Genomic DNA, 16,461 nt, shown 5'->3' on the forward strand with positions numbered 1-16,461 from the left:
ATTGTGCAAGAATCTGATCCTTCATAATGTGCTCACAAACCTTTGACAAAATGGGTAAAATTGAAATGGGTCTTAGATCATCCGGGCCATTGACAGGAACAGTTTTAGGAATAGGAACTACTCGAGCCGTTTTCCAAGCAGTTGGAAAAACAGAAGATGTTAAAATGGAATTAACTAAATCCAAAATGACCTCAGACACATAAGGAAAAACAACATTCAAAAATAGAACAGATAGCCCATCAACACCAACTGATTTTGACTTTATTTTTGAAATGGCATTGGCAATGTCATTGATGTTGACACAATCGAAAGAAAACCCACTTTCATTGAAGGAAAATGCTTCTAGATCAATAATAGAGCTCGCATCAGAAGACACGCCATCAACAAAAAAGGTATTAACGTCATTAACATCATTATTAAACACAACTGCATCATCACCTATGCAGCCAGATGCGCGAAGAACTTTCCACAAACCATCTGCACGCAGTCCCTTGAACCGTTCTAAATAGTATCTTCGTCTCTCCTTACGTATAAGAGATTTTGTCTTATTTCGATATTTGCAAAAAGTTCTCCATTTTTCAGGAGATCTATTCACTTGATAATCTGCGTAAGCCAAGTCTCTTAATGATTTGGTGAAAACAATATTCCTGGAGTTCATCCACTCATTACCAACAGATATCACATTTTTCCTGACAACAGGAACAAATGAATAGAGATCCTCAAAAAGAGAAGAGATAAGAAAACACTTAGTATCGACATCCAGTGCACTAAAAATATCCGAGAAATCAAAATCTATCAAATAACTAAGCATGCCAGACATATCGATGTTCTTGTAATCATGGTATTCTACAAAAGACTCCGTTCTACTCAAGTGAAAGTCAAAAACCCCAAATAACAGCACATGACGAGAGATTGCAGGGCACTGAACCTGGCCAGATGTGAACTTACTTAAATTAGAACTCAAAAGCATAAAATCAATCAGACTCGTTGTACCGTGCACTACATCGTAATGAGTTGGCTTAGCATTGTGCAAAACAGTCAAGCACAATCTACGACACGTTGAATGGACTAAAGAAGAAGCTGAAATATTAAATAAGTTGCAATTAAAATCTCCGACAACGATAATATTCGAAAATTTAAGAAAAAGGTCACGGTGAATTTCTTCAAACGTGGAAATATCGCCGGGAGGAGGTAAGTATACAACGCCAAATAATATTTTCAACGAACCAGAGTATAACTCAAGAAACAGAGATTCACACTTCCCCAAAATCGAACTACTAAAAACAAGTTTATGACGAAGTGATGAAGAGATGTAAATACCAACACCACCACCTCTGGAACTTTTGCGATCATTTCTATGAAATATGTAGCCTGGAACGCTAACAGAACGTAGAGAAACGGCTGACTTCAGCCAAGTTTCGGACAGTCCAACAAGATCAAGCATAGAATCACACAAAATAGATTTAAGCTCATCAAATTTGGAAGAGCAAACATTAGGTCTCATACTTTGGCAATTCAAATGGGCCACTTTTAATTTATCGTTACAACCACGCAGTATAGATTTAATGTAAGTGTTGTTGCTAACAACAGGACCTAAGTTCAAATTAGAAGACATCGAAAATGTGCAAGAAATTTAACATGGGGAGCCGAAAACCGTCTAATAGTAATAAAGTAATCATAATAAAGATAGTATTTAAATCCATGTAACAATTTAAATTCATAATCATTTCTAAAACAGCTGATCAATATAAAAAAAGAGATCAAAAACAGGAAACATATTAAAGTTAATATATACATAATCAATCAAAATATGTCAAAAGTATGCGAAAAAGGGAATTGTACAAGAAAAAAGTAATAGAATTGAATTCATGAGAAATGGTAAACATACTAGTAAAACACTACGATGCCTCCTCAGTAGACGATTCAAGAAGCGCTACACACTCGTCCACACCACGGATAACCTCGCTTCCGTCAGGCAACAGCAGCTTAACCTTCAGCCTGTCACCATATAAAATTCTGTACTTTACCACAAGTCGCTTCCGAAGTAATTGTTTGCAGATCATGTTAAAATTGCTGGCCGCAGGTGAAAAGTGATCGTTAAGGTACACACGGCGTTCTACATCACTTCCATCACCAACAAAAAAATCGCACACTCTCAAAGAACGAGTCTTCCAATACTCGCTCATAATAGAATCCCGGATCATAACACTATTCAATTTCAGCAGTATTAACTTGCGGTTACTTATGTAACAAACATGGTTTATATCGCGCCTGGAGATGTCGATCTTATAAAAAGCACCCAGTGAAATAACAGTGGCCACCAGATTGTTAATGCCCACGGGCATACCACCAATGACAATATCGCCACGATTAAGTCGTCTATGCAGCATATTATTTTCTATTTCCAGCTTTGAAATTTTAAGCGATGTTGAAGTTTCCACTTGTATAAATTTGCCATAATCATGGTAGGGGTATAATCAAGATATATTCATTTACAGGTGGTGGCAGTTGCTTAATAACAAAACGTTGAGTGCACCATCTGTCAAAATCCGCCTTGAATAAGCACAAAGAAATTTGTATGCGTCTGCGTATACGTGTTCGTACATGAGCAGAGAATATGCGAGAAAAAAGATAACAACAAAAAGAATGCAAACAAAAATCTGTCATCTTAATACCGTCAAACCTGGCCTGCTGTTAACAGCTGTTCGCGTGACATTTAGATTGACTGCAAAATTAAAAAAAGAACTCAGGTGTTCGCATGACCTCCCGTTATAAGTGGATCCTGGATCTAACGTTTGCAGGGCTGGAGTGAGGTGTGGGCGATGTTTTCAAACTGAGAGTCACGAATACGCGGTGATGGCGTGCAATTTTTATGTTCTATCATGTGAACCATGGCGAAACAATTAAAGGCGGTCTCATTTGTATAACAACCACAAATCATATGGTGCAATCCGTCATCTTGTCATCAAGCTGATCAACGTTTTGCTGACACACACAAAGAAATTTGTGTGCGTGTGGTTATACGTGTGCGTACATGAGCAGAGAATATGCGGGAAAGAAGATAATAACGCTAACAAAATATGACATCTTAATGCTGTCAAAAACTGCCGGCTGTTAACAGCTGTTCGCGTGAGATGACTTTTTTAAATCTGCCTTGAGGCCGGTACTATATTCGGTTTTTGCGTTGAAACTCCATATAAAAAATAAACAGAAAAATTTGCCGAAATGTGTTCGTTTCGTCATAACTTTTTTTCATCTAGGGAAATTAACATTTCGGGACGCCCATTGAGAGCACAACCACAGTCACTGTGCAACAAGTCATTTTCTTATGCAAAATAAACGCGATCGCCAAACTTCTAATTGTAACTGAGTGTTTGTTAGGGTTAGTGATGTTGCTCACATGTATTTACTCTGGGTGGAAAAAAATAAAGTGTTTGTGGAGGCAAAAATAAGAAAGTATTTTCTATATATAAATAATTATACTCGAAAGAAAAATAAATATTTCTTTCACAACAAGCAACTCAGTCAATCTGTACGAAATAAAAAGGTTTGTGAAACAATGTGTTGTGTTTTTGGTCTGCAATTACAACAACATAATTTGGATAAAAGTGGAAGATGGCTTTTGGCCATTGCGCTTATTGAACTTATAACAGTGAATATACTACATAATCAAATTATTGTTAAAAATAAATGCTGAATTTATCTCTTTTTGAATTGTTTTGTGTTTCATTGTTTATTAATTACCCCTTCGGGTTTTGGTTGAAATTACAACAACATACACATGTACGTAAACACCTGATAAATTGTTTGATGCCATATTAATTTTTATATGTAAATGGCAGCAATTAGGCCAAAGAAACAAAAAAAAATAAATCTGGTAAACTTGTCAAACCAACGAAAGAACGATTTTCGGAAATTGTCCATACAAAAGAACGTAGTACCAACTTATGAAATTTTTTCTTAAAAGTATTGGGTTGCCCAAAAAGTAATTGCGGATTTTTCATATAATCGGCGTTGACAAATTTTTTCACAGCTTGTGACTCAGTAATTGCATTCTTTCTTCTGTTAGTTATCAGCTGCCACTTTTAGCTTGCTTTAGAAAAAAAGAGTAAAAAAAGTATATTTGATTAAAGTTCATTCTAAGTTTTATTAAAAATGCATTTACTTTCTTTTAAAAAATCCGCAATTACTTTTTGGGCAACCCAATATTATGTTTTCATTGAGTTTTTTTAGTGTTTCAAAAAAGTAACGGTGAAAAATATATGTTTTCAACTGTGAAAAACGAATATATTACCAGCCTTATCTGAGAATCAATTAAGTGGGGCGTATGGCTTTGTTGCACAGCATTTCGACGTCATACATGTAGGTATGAAAATAAAAAAATTCTTATCAGCTCGAGAGAAACAAAGAATGTTATTGACCCATAAATTACATGGGCTCATTTAAAAAAGCACGCGAATAATCTCTGTGCAATTAAACGGTTTTAATTCAACATGAAATTCAGTTATATTTTGGATTCCTCTTTAATCTTAAAATACTGGAATATATTACCAACAGTTGTACTGATCTGGTTTGTCTCCAAATGGTTGTATTTCAAACTGAAATACAGAAATGAAATTTTAAGAAACTCGGAAGAAGTAAATGGTAGGAGGTCGATTAATATTCATTATGAATAGTAAACCCTTTATATTTAATTAATATTCCCCAAAGTCCAATCTAATTATTCCAATGAGAGTTTTGTGTACCACCCAGCACTAGAGGAAAAAGAGCATGTACCTTATAGAGGCGCTACAAAAATATTACCCGGCGGAGCTTTGCAATTCTATCAAATGATGAAAGACCGGCGAAGCGTACGTGATTTTAAAAGAGAGCCAATTCCAGACCAGAGTGTGCTTGAAAATTGTATTCGTGCTGCTGGCACATCACCAAGTGGAGCCCACACTGAACCTTGGACATTTTGTTTGATTAGCAGTGCAGATTTGAAGAAAAGTATCCGCGACATTGTAGAGTCGGAAGAAGAAATCAACTATTCTCAACGTATGCATAAACAATGGACAACGGATCTACGCCCTCTTAAGACGAATCATGTGAAGCCTTATCTAACAGATGCCCCTTATTTAATATTGGTTTTCAAACAAATATACGGCATGACTAAACAAGGAACACGCAAGCAACATTATTACAATGAAATATCGGTGTCTATTTCGGTTGGAATATTACTGTGTGCCTTGCAGGCGGCAGGATTAAATTCTTTGGTTACAACGCCATTAAACTGTGGCCCAGCGCTACGAGTTCTTTTAAATAGACCAGCCAACGAGAAACTTCTGGTTTTGTTACCCATAGGATATGCCGCAGAAGCTTGCAAAATTCCTGACATACAGCGAAAGCCTTTGAAAGATATACTCGTACGATTTTAGGGTAAAATAAAAATTTTAATTAAAATTCTCCATTTGAAATATATTAGAAAAAACAAAAATAGGAGACGTGGAACATTAACATGAGCTGTAAAATCGAAGTGTTTATAGAATTTAGTGGGTATAAAGAATCAGAATATAGGTTATAAAACTGTTCTTACATTCTTGTATTTATGGCAAATTTTTGTTTCTTGGAACAACCAATTATTTAATTATTTTTAATAAAAAATAATTCGAATAATTTTGAATATTTTTGAACTTAATGACATATTTTCTGATACATAGTATTCCCTCTATCGGCTTTATGAAAACGTGGTGAAAAATTTGGATCAACCGATGGGCTACTACAAGGTCGGCGGAACTTTATTGTCACTTCATGGGTATAAAGGGTGGCCCATCTGTCATTTGATTGTGACTTAAACTATGTTTCAACTTGGAGCTAAGCTAGATTTGAGACCAGATTTCGGAAATCTCGTGTTTTGCAACGTGGTTTCCCATACATTTTTAATGTGAGCAAATCTACTGATTTGAGGAGATTTGCAGCAAATCTCCTTCCAAATTCAAATACAACACTGCGTTTGCATTGAATACCAGTTATTATTGGGATTTTTGGCAGGTTTGACGTTATTAAGATGACAGACTTGGTTTGCATCCTTCTTTCTCGCATATTCTCTGCTCATGTACGAACACGATTACGTGTTCGTACACGTATACGTGTTTTGTAGTAAATCCAAATGTCAACGGCTTGATAACACAGTTGTTTTGTTTTCTATAATCTTAAAAATATGTTCTGTATGATCCGATATTCCACACATAAGCAACAAAATCATGTTATAATGATGAAAATACAAATAAAACACATTTGAAGAAAATAAGTTGCAAAACAAACTTTATTTCTAAAACCACATTGACATTTCAATTTATGACAACTGTTCTCAAGGTAGTTTCGTAGGGGGTGGATTTTTGTTGTTATGCTTATTACCCTTCCTCTTAGTTGTACCATGGAAAATTACATAGTTTATACGAGTTTTGGTTGTGTGTGTGTTTATTATAGTTAATAACCATACACACACAACCAACGAAAACTGGCGCGAACTAGAAACATACACAAAATCAAAGTTGCACTAATCACTGATTTTGACAGAAAGTGCACTCAATACCACTACCTGTAAATGGGTATATCTTGGTTTGGCGTGCTGATGCTAACGATACATGAGACAATTATGAGGTAGCGTCATTAGCACAACAACAAAAATAAACCCCAATAAAACTACCTTGAGTGGTAAATACCGTAAATTGAAATGTCAAAGCGATTTTAGAAATCAATTTTGTTTTACAACTTTTCTTTTTCAAATGTGTTTAATATTTGTATTTTTATCATTATAACACTGTTTTGTTGCTTATGTATGGAATATCGGATCAAAAGAACATCTTTTTGAGATTTTAGAAAAAAAATCACAGCAGTAAAAAGGGCTTGATGACACGCCTTTTTTACTGCAAAATCGAAACAAAAATCAAAAAAATTACTCAACGGTTCGCATGACCTCGCCTTATAAGTGCATCCTGCTAACGATATAAAAAAAATCCCAGGGGACAGACTTTGGTCTTGAGAAAAAGGCTTGGAAAGGCTCGGCCAAAACTATTTAATAGCTCCAACGTCAAGCTTGTTTCGATAGCTTTCAGACGTATACATTTTAGTTGAATATCTTTTTTAGTTTATGATAAAAGTTACCTCTTAATTGTATCGTGGATCTAACGCATGATACAATTAAGAGGTAGAATCACTACCACAACAACAAAAAACTACTCCCAACAAAACTACCTTGAGTGGCAAATGCTGTAAATTGAAATGTCAAAGTGATTTTAGAAATATACTTTCTTTTACAACTTATCTTCTTCAATTATAACACTGTTTTTTGCTTATGTGTGGAATATCGGATCACATAGAATATCTTTTTAATATTTAAGAAAAGAATCACAGCTGTGTTATACAATAGTTGACGTTTAGACTGCCTGCAAAATCAAAACAAAAATAAAAAACAATGTACTCAGGTGTTCGCATGACCTCAACTTATGCGTTGGTACTCTATTCTGCTTTCGGAATAGCTGTTGAAATTTTCAATTGTTTCGCGAGCGAAATTTGACAGCAATCCAATGTTTTTGCTTCCATAACAAAATACGTTTCTTTATCTGCACTTATTGTTTTCTCTATTTATATACTTTTTCTCGCATAAATAAAATAAATAAAGAAAAACGAACCACTGAAACCAATAAAACAAACAAAAATGATGCCGGCAATAGTTTTACGTGTTGCCACTATAGTATGGCAAAGAACCATTTTCCTCGCTGTAAGCAGAGTACTACTTTTTGGCCTATTTTTAGCCAACGTTTTTTTTATATGGAGTTTGACAGCATTCCGCCTGAAAAGCTGAACAGAATACTCAGCTTATAAGTGGATTCTGGATCTAACGTTTGCCCGTCCGGAGTGACGTGTGGGCGATGTTTTCAAACTGAGATCGTGACTCCCAGATGGCGTGCAATTGTTCTGTTCTATCATGTGAACAGACTTTTTTCCGATAAAAATTAGTTGTGCAAATAATCGTTCACCGTGAAGCGGCTGAACAATGGACAAGTAAAATCTTGTTGTTCTTATTAGGTTCTTTTCGACAAAGCCGCTCTCCGTCGCCGTTAATTGTGCTGCAAAAAACAACAAGAGAGAGAAACAAAAAGTTTTGATTTTTGAAATCATAAAGAAATATGCAGAACTCAGAAAAATTGTTAATAAAACTCATGGGTTTTTTAAATTAAAATTTTATTGCCACACAATCTCCATTTATTATAAGCGAGATTGGCATGGCATATTAAATTGCGAAGGATATGGATATTTTCAGTTCTCTCCCCCGCGAATTCCCCATGAGCAATAGCAGACAAATACAATCACAATTTACAGCAACAAAACAAACGGTGATATCGGATAGTTAGTTGGGGATGTGTTTGGGAGAAAGAACACTTGGTTTGCGTTGCTTTCAAAAAGTGAAAATAGAAAAAGGGGGAGGTCAATAATAATGTTACGTCAAGGAGGAAAATCAAAACAGAAAAACTAAGTTTTCTTATTGATAGCAGAATTAACAAAAAGTTATACTAAACGCATAGCGCATTAAATGACTTTTTTGATTTTCGCTACAACTTAATGAAATCGGAAATATTTAAACGTGTGTTGTAAGAACATTCTATAGGCATAAGTGTAGGAAGTGATGATTTGTGGGTCCCTATAAATACACATAGCGTAAATTATTAACCAAGACGACGACGTGGTGGTGTGCGTTTTGCTCTACAACCCCCTTGTGGCATTGTGTTCGTTGATAAAATATCAAAAATAAATACTATTTACATTAGAAAACGAAATCTTCGACGGTTTATATCTTTCAATGGTGAATAAATAGAAATCAAAGCCCTAGTAGCTCTTTCTTCTCCCTACCAATGGAATGGTGATAATTAGCGGAAACAGCATAATTCTCACAAATCAAAGCAATACGCATGTGACTTTGACCACTTAAAAAAACAAAACAAATACCATAGTATAAAACCAAGCCAAACGTTCATCTCCTACACTATGTTGAGTAATGGAGGCAATTAGTATTTTCCTGCCCGCTTGACGCTGCTGTAAATAATTAAAAGCCAACAAGTATTCATTATTATCAGCGTGCAACTATACTTATGTGGATTTATCAACGCAGTCGTCTTCAAGAGTACTAACACGCATCTATTTACGAGACCCATTCAAGTCAAACACAAAGATGGACGAGGTATTTTCTTTGCATACGGAAAAATTCGATTTGTATGATGGTAAGTAACAACAAAGGCTATTTGTTCCTTATTATTTATATTACACTAAAAGGTATTGCCAGCTTCATACAATTATTTAATGCACATACAAGAGTTAAAAGAAATGTTTTGTCTACTTAAGTTCCTTAAGAAAAGTGAATTCTTCGTTATTCGTTGGCTTTTCAAGGATTTAGTTCTAGGCAAGCCGCTTAAGATAATTCAATTCTATCATAAAGGTCTTTAGCGGCTACTCATCGTCTTCATCATCCGTTGGCTGTTCAATGATTTGCTTAATAATATTGTCACGTTCTTCGGGTTTGGCCTGGCGCAGCAAAAGGTCTTTTAAGGTCTCTACATTTTTCTTTGCTTCCTCGATTTTAGTTTCCAATTGAGTGTTCTGCTTTTTTAACCTCTCTACATTTGCCTTTCGTTGTGCTGCAGTTTGCTTAGACTTCTCTCGGGTCTTCTTAACAGCCTACGTATAAGAACACAAACAAAAATAGTAAATTAGAGAATTAAACTTAAAAATCAAAGCACAAAACTAACATCATTGTTTCTTTTTCTTTTCTCTTTGTACGCCGCCTCATCCGTGTAATTGGCATCGGATCCTGGACTACTGTTACTACACGCTGCAGTGCTTCTCCTGGCCGGCATACTCTCAGTTATTATTTTACTTTGTATTTAAGGAAGCATTGAGTTCTGCACATGAGGCATAAGAGTTTGCCAAATATTTCAACGTTATTCTTGTTATAAACAATAACCAGCGAGAGTATTGTGAAATACAGCAGTAGCAAGAAGAGAAAAGTCCACATATGATTGGTGTCAAACAGTTCTTGATGGTGTTGCCATATCGAGAGAAAAGTAGACAATAAATAATGTAGTATTAAATTATATTAAATTTATTGGTGAGTTAATTTATTGTATTTTGTGAAAAAGACTGAAGCATCGATATTATGTATTAGACATCATGAAAGTGTAATAAATCTTGAATGTACAATGATAAGAAATTTTTTTTAACATTAGATATGGTATCTTACAATAACGATAAATGGTTCAGATTATTTTAAGTCTTGCAATTAAAAGCTGGTACTACGTTTTCTTGGTACCGGTACTTTCTTTTCGTTCCTTCGGTGGTTTGACAAGGTTACCACATATAATTTACTTTTTTTTGGGGTTTCTATAGCCAAAATCATGGTTGAATTAACAAGGCTGTCTCTCTTGCCCAACAACAACGAAATCAACTATACAACCCTGGGGTGATGGTGGCGTAAATTTCCACTTGGCTGTCAAATTTCTGGACACTTCCTAATTGACATTCATGGTGAAACAATTAAAGGTGGTCGCATTTGTACAACAGCCACAAATCATATGTTGCAATCTGCCATCTTGTAATCAAACTGATCGATGTTTTGCCAGCACACGCAAAGAAATTTGAGTGCGTGTGTGTTTACGTGTGCGTAAATCAGCAGAGAATATGCGAGAAAGAAGATAACAACAAAGAGAATGCAAACACAAATCTGACATCTTAATACCGTCAAACCTGGCGGGCTGTTAACAGCTGTTCGGGTGAGACCACCTTTTTAAATCCGGCGTGTAATGGAAGAAACATATTTTCAAATTATTTTAGAAGTATATTTATTTATATTTATATACAAATTTTGTACTTTCTTATTTATGCATCGACAAATACAAATTTGTTTCCATCCCGAGCAAGTACATGTAAGCAAGATCACTATCAAGGTGGTCTCATTTGTACAACAACTACAAATCATATGGTGCAATTTTCATTAAGCTGATCGTACTTTTGCGAACACACCCAAAGAAATTTGTGTGCGTGTGTGTATATGTTTACGTACATGAGCGGGGAATGTGCGAGAAAGAAGATCACAACAAAGAGAATGCAAACACAAATCTGTCATCTTAATACCGTCAAAACTGGCCAGCTGTTAGCGTGAGACCACCTTTTTAAATCCGCCTTGGTAAAGTCATAAGCCCAGCTGATCAAATTTTCCAATTTCCGAGTTCCAAAGCCAAATAGAACAACAAATGCTTTGTTTGGATTTTAAAGGTTTTTTAATTTACATTTTTAGGCTGGTAATATATTAGCTTTTCCTGATATTTACGCCGGTTACCTTTTTAAGAAAATAGATTTTAAAGCAAGAAAAGCTTGCTGATTTCATTCAGTCGGACATACCCTTAATACTTATGGTAAATTTTTAATAAAATTGTTATTTTATCATTGTTATTTTCGTAATGTTTCAAAAAGGTAATCATGAAAAAAAGGGGTTTCGACGGTGAAAATCGAATAGAGTACCAGCTATTTATCGTTTGAATATATAATTTATACGTTTATAATCATAACCCTTTTAATCTCGTGGCTGCTACACATGATAATGCAAATAAATACTAGAATGTTAATTTGACAGTGTACAGAAGTTTGACAGCCTAGTGGGAATTTGCGCTACCACATCCACAGGGTTGTATCGTTGATTTCATTGTTGTTGGGTTTATGACTTCAACTTCTAATTGTACCAAGATACAACTCTTAAGGGCTGGTATTCTGTTCGGCTTTCGGAATAGCCGCTGAAATTTTCAGTTGTTTCACGAGTAAAATTTGACAGCAATCAAACTTTTTTGTTTCCATACCAAAACACGTTTCTTTATCAGACCTATTTGTTTTCTCTATTTTATATACTTTATGTCAAATAAATAAAGAAAAACGAACCACTGAAACCAATAAAAAAAAATAAAATGCCGCTTTTCTAATCGGTTGGTAGGTTTCTCGTTGAAATCTTTGAAAAAAAACGAAATCTTCGACGGTTTTTATTTTTCAATGGTGAATAAATAGAAATCAAAGCCCTAGTAGGTCTTTCTTCTCCAAACGATGGAATGGTGATAAGCAATACGCATGTGACGTTGGCCACTTAAAAAACAAAACAAATACCATAGTATAAAACTAAGCCAAACGTTCATCTCCTACACTATGTCGAGTAATGGTGGCAATTAGCATTTTCCTGCTCGCTTGATGCTGCTGTAAATATTGGGTTGCCCAAAAAGTAATTGCGGATTTTTCATATAGTCGGCGTTGACAAATTTTTTCATAGCTTGTGACTCTGTAATTGCATTCTTTCTTCTGTCAGTTATCAGCTGTTACTTTTAGCTTGCTTTAGAAGAAGTGTAAAAAAAGTATATTTGATTAAAGTTCATTCTAAGTTTTATTAAAAATGCATTTACTTTCTTTTAAAAAATCCGCAATTACTTTTCGATTTGTATGATGGTTAGTAACAACAAAATCTATCTGTTCCTTATTATTTATATTACACTAAATGGTATTTACAGCTTCATACAATTATTTAATGGACATACAAGAGTTAAAAGAAATGCTTTGTCTACTTAAGCTCCTTAAGAAAAGTGAATTCTTCGTTATTCGTTGGCTTTTCAAGGAATTAGTTCTAGGCAAGCCGCTTAAGATAATTCAATTCTATCATAAAGGTCTTTAGCGGCTATTCATCATCTTCATCATCAGTTGGCTCTTCAATGATTTGCTTAATAATATTGTCACGTTCTTCGGGTTTGGCCTGGCGAAGCAAAAGGTCTTTTAAGGTCTCTAAACTTTCCTTTGCTTCCTTGATGTTAGTTTTCCATTGAGTGTTCTGCTTTTTTAACCTCTCTACATTTGCCTTTCGTTGTGCTGCAATTTGCTTAGACTTCTCTCGGGTCTTCTTAACAGCCTACGCATAAGTACACAAAACCAAAATAGTAAATTAGATAATTAAAAAAAAAAACTTAAATATCAAAACACAAAACTAACTTCATTGTTTCTTTTTCTTTTCTCTTTGTACGCCGCCTCATCCGTGTAATTGGCACCGTATCCTGGACTACTGTTCCTACACGCTGCAATGCTTCTCCTGGCCGGCATACTCTCAGTTATTATTTTAATGTTCGAAGGAATGCCCGAATCAAAACAGAATAACCCGAAAATATGTTGCAACCCTCAATGTGAATCCAATAAAAATGTTGTGTCCCGTATTACGCTCTAACGGCAGCTCTTATTCTTTCTTACGCTCTTTGTTTGGTAGTAGTCAGAAAAGTCCACATATGATTGGTGTTAAACAGTTCTTGATGGTGTTGCCATATCTAGAGAAATGTAGACAATAAATAATGTAGTATTAAATTATATTAAATTTATTGGTGAGTTAATTTATTGTATTTTGTGAAAAAGACTGAAGCATCGATATTATGTATTAGACATCATGAATGTGTAATAAATCTTGAATGTACAATGATAAGAAATTTTTTTTTAACATTAGATATGGTATCTTACAATAACGATAAATGGTTCAGATTATTTTAAAAGTCTTGCAATTAAATACGTTTTCGTTGGGGAAAAATTTTCTGAAAATCGTTCCTTCGGTGGTTACCACATATTTTTTTTTTTTTTGGTTTCTATAGCCAAAATGATGGTTGAATTAACAAGGCTGGCTCACTTGCCCAACAACGACGAAATCAACTATACAACCCTGGGGTGATGATGGCGCAAATTTCCATAAGGACACTTCCTAATTGACAATCATGGACACTGGACACTTCCTAATTGACATTCATGGTGGAACAATTAAAGATGGTCGCATTTGTACAACAACCTCAAATCATATGTTGCAATCTGCCATCTTGTAATCAAGCTGATCGACGTCTTGCCAGCGCACACAAATAAATTTGTGTGTGTATACGTGTGCGTAAATGAGCAGTGAATATGCGAGAAAGAAGATAACAACAAAGAGAATGCCAATTAAAAATCGGACATCTTAATACTGCCATACCTGGCCTTCTTAAATCTACCTAGGGTGCCTGCAAAATTCCCCAAAGCTTTAATTTATGAATGCCATATGGCAACATCTATTACTGACGGATGCCTGATTTTTGTTTTCCGTATTTATTTTGGTTGCCGCTTTTCTAATCGGTTGGTAGGTTTCTGGTTGAAATCTTCGAAATTAAAACTTCTTGAAAATGTCGTCCCCTGCTCCTAAATCACCTGAACAATCCGATAAAAATAAAAAATATGATAGGCAAATACGGTATGTTAAAGAACCCCTGCTCACCACAATAAACATTTATCAAATCTTCGTTTCGCATTCTAGTCTGTGGGGGGAACATGGACAAACTCTCTTGGAAGGTGCCAAAATATGCCTGGTTAACGCAAATGCTCTGGGATGCGAAATTCTAAAGGGTCTGGTGTTACCCGGCATTGGTGTATTTACTATTGTAGATGGCTCCGTTGTATCCGAAGAAGACTTGGGAGTGAAGTAATACAATCGCATTAGTCATTTACCTATATTTTTAATTAGCCATTTACACTTTTCTCCTTTTAGTTTCTTCTTGGAGCCTAGCAATTTGGGACAGTCGAAGGCCTCAGCATGTATGACCTTGTTGCAAGAATTAAATCCCGATGTCAATGGTGATTGCGTTGAGGATAGTGTGGACTATTTATTGTCTAATCGTCCTGCATTTTTCAATGATTTTGATGTCGTGATAGCTTCAAATTTGAGTGAAGATTCTCTTTTGAAACTTTCCAACTATTTGTGGGAAGCCAATATTCCTTTAATATACTGTCGCTCATTAGGATTTTTCGGATCTATTAGGCTGCAAATTAAAGAGCATTGTATAATAGAATCCCATCCGGATAATCCACAATACGATCTGCGTTTGGAGCAACCATTTCCAAGTCTTAAAAAACATTTTGATGTTTGTTAACATGTTGCATTCTAAAGAAAATGTTTTATATTAATATAAAAATATAATTGCAGACAACTCTGATTACCAATAAAGTGCCTTGGCTCTTAGTACTTAATAAATATCTGGAACAATGGAAACAGGAGAACAGTGGCAGAATACCCTCCAACTATAAGGAAAAAACCCAGTTGAGAGAAACGATACGTAGAGGTAATTATAACAACTTATGTAGAGATTATTTAAAGTCGAAATTTTTGCACTTAGCCATGACTAATGATGAGGAGAATTTTGAGGAAGCTATAAAGTCGGTAAATACTGCATTTGGTGGAGGAAAAGTGACGGCAGACCTTAAGTCCATATTCGAAGATGAAGCTTGTACCAATCTGAATAAACAAGTAAGTTTTTTTTATATATGTCTTTGAGCCAAATTCAGATCGATAATTTTTAGAGCAAACCATTTTGGATTATGGCAAAAGCTTTAAAGGAGTTTGTACATAATGAAAACGATGGTATGTTACCACTGCCCGGTGTTTTGCCAGACATGACAGCCGACACCGAATCGTATATAAACCTTCAGAATATTTATCGTCATCAGGCAATACAAGATGCCGACAGTGTTTACAGACGGTCTCAAGCCATTCTAAAAGAATTGGGCCTCTCTGCAGAATCAATAAGCGAAAAGGCTGTACGGCTATTTTGTAAGGAAGCTGCTGGTGTCACTGTCATAAGGGGCTCTAAAATTGCCGATGAGTATGAGCGTAACAATCGTTTTTTAAATGTTATTGATGTTGAGGTTCAAGGCACACTCATCGAACATTACATTGCTCTGCGGGCATATGAACGCTTTCTGACTGAATGTGGAAATATACCCGGAGATTGTTATGTGGAAAGTGATACGGCACGCCTTAAGACAGTTGCATACAAAATGCTTGCCGACTGGGGAGTTACTCAAGCCTCATTGAGTGATGATATGGTTCATCAAATTTGTCACTATGGCGGGGCTGAAGTTCATACCATTTCTGCATTTATAGGTACAAGTGTTATTTATCTGTAGACTAGATTTGTTTTTTTTCAACAATGATCTTTGTTCCAGCTGGCATAGCGGCGCAGGAAGTCATTAAAATTGTCACTAAACAATTTAAGCCTGTGGATAATACTTTCATTTACAATGGAATAACATCTGAAACAATTTCATTGAAGTTGTAAATAAAAACCTTTCTTTAAGTTTGTAGCAAATATAACAAAATATTTATATTTTATATTAAATTCAAGGGATCTAGCTGTGTACAAGACCAATATAATATAAAAAAACGCCAAAAAGAAATGCCAGTCATCAAGGTTGGAAGACCTTGATTATTTTAATTAAGGTAACTCGATAATTGTTAAAGCTTTTTGCATACTCGTTTTAGAAATCTAAAAGTTTTTGGGACTTGGGAAAAAAAACATTGTTTACGGAAAATAAGAATATATGTAACAATCTTGGTTAAGCGGT

General features: G+C 35.1%; 4 protein-coding genes and 1 long non-coding RNA gene across 5 annotated transcripts; 3 read left to right on the forward strand and 2 right to left on the reverse strand.

The window, feature by feature from the left end:
- Positions 1–4,361: 4,361 nt before the first annotated feature.
- LOC106092692 (iodotyrosine deiodinase) lies at positions 4,362–5,662 on the forward strand. The gene is made up of 2 exons (XM_013259600.2): positions 4,362–4,644; positions 4,711–5,662. The coding sequence occupies exons 1-2, from the start codon at positions 4,494–4,496 to the stop codon at positions 5,415–5,417; spliced, it is 858 nt and encodes a 285-aa protein (XP_013115054.2). The 5' UTR covers positions 4,362–4,493; the 3' UTR covers positions 5,418–5,662.
- A 2,380-nt stretch (positions 5,663–8,042) lies between these two features.
- On the forward strand, positions 8,043–9,931 carry LOC106092701 (uncharacterized). The gene is made up of 2 exons (XR_001222206.2): positions 8,043–9,260; positions 9,875–9,931. It is a non-coding gene; the product is annotated as an uncharacterized LOC106092701 (long non-coding RNA).
- LOC106092699 (CCAAT/enhancer-binding protein homolog 2) lies at positions 9,281–9,896 on the reverse strand. The gene is made up of 2 exons (XM_013259611.2): positions 9,786–9,896; positions 9,281–9,714 (listed from the first exon to the last, which is right to left on the reverse strand). Exons 1-2 carry the CDS (start codon positions 9,891–9,893, stop codon positions 9,487–9,489), a joined length of 336 nt encoding a protein of 111 aa, XP_013115065.1. The 5' UTR covers positions 9,894–9,896; the 3' UTR covers positions 9,281–9,486.
- A 2,586-nt stretch (positions 9,932–12,517) lies between the features above and the next one.
- LOC106092700 (CCAAT/enhancer-binding protein homolog 2-like) lies at positions 12,518–13,201 on the reverse strand. The gene is made up of 2 exons (XM_013259612.2): positions 13,051–13,201; positions 12,518–12,970 (listed from the first exon to the last, which is right to left on the reverse strand). The coding sequence occupies exons 1-2, from the start codon at positions 13,156–13,158 to the stop codon at positions 12,743–12,745; spliced, it is 336 nt and encodes a 111-aa protein (XP_013115066.2). The 5' UTR covers positions 13,159–13,201; the 3' UTR covers positions 12,518–12,742.
- Positions 13,202–14,132: 931 nt separating this feature from the next.
- LOC106092690 (nedd8-activating enzyme E1 regulatory subunit) lies at positions 14,133–16,205 on the forward strand. Its single transcript, XM_013259598.2, has 7 exons — positions 14,133–14,314; positions 14,378–14,542; positions 14,609–14,981; positions 15,044–15,179; positions 15,234–15,364; positions 15,418–16,000; positions 16,063–16,205. Exons 1-7 carry the CDS (start codon positions 14,247–14,249, stop codon positions 16,173–16,175), a joined length of 1,569 nt encoding a protein of 522 aa, XP_013115052.1. The 5' UTR covers positions 14,133–14,246; the 3' UTR covers positions 16,176–16,205.
- Positions 16,206–16,461: the final 256 nt, after the last annotated feature.

Source organism: Stomoxys calcitrans, chromosome 1 (genome assembly GCF_963082655.1).
Source record: "Stomoxys calcitrans chromosome 1, idStoCalc2.1, whole genome shotgun sequence".
In the NCBI taxonomy this organism is placed as follows: Eukaryota; Metazoa; Arthropoda; class Insecta; order Diptera; family Muscidae; genus Stomoxys; species Stomoxys calcitrans.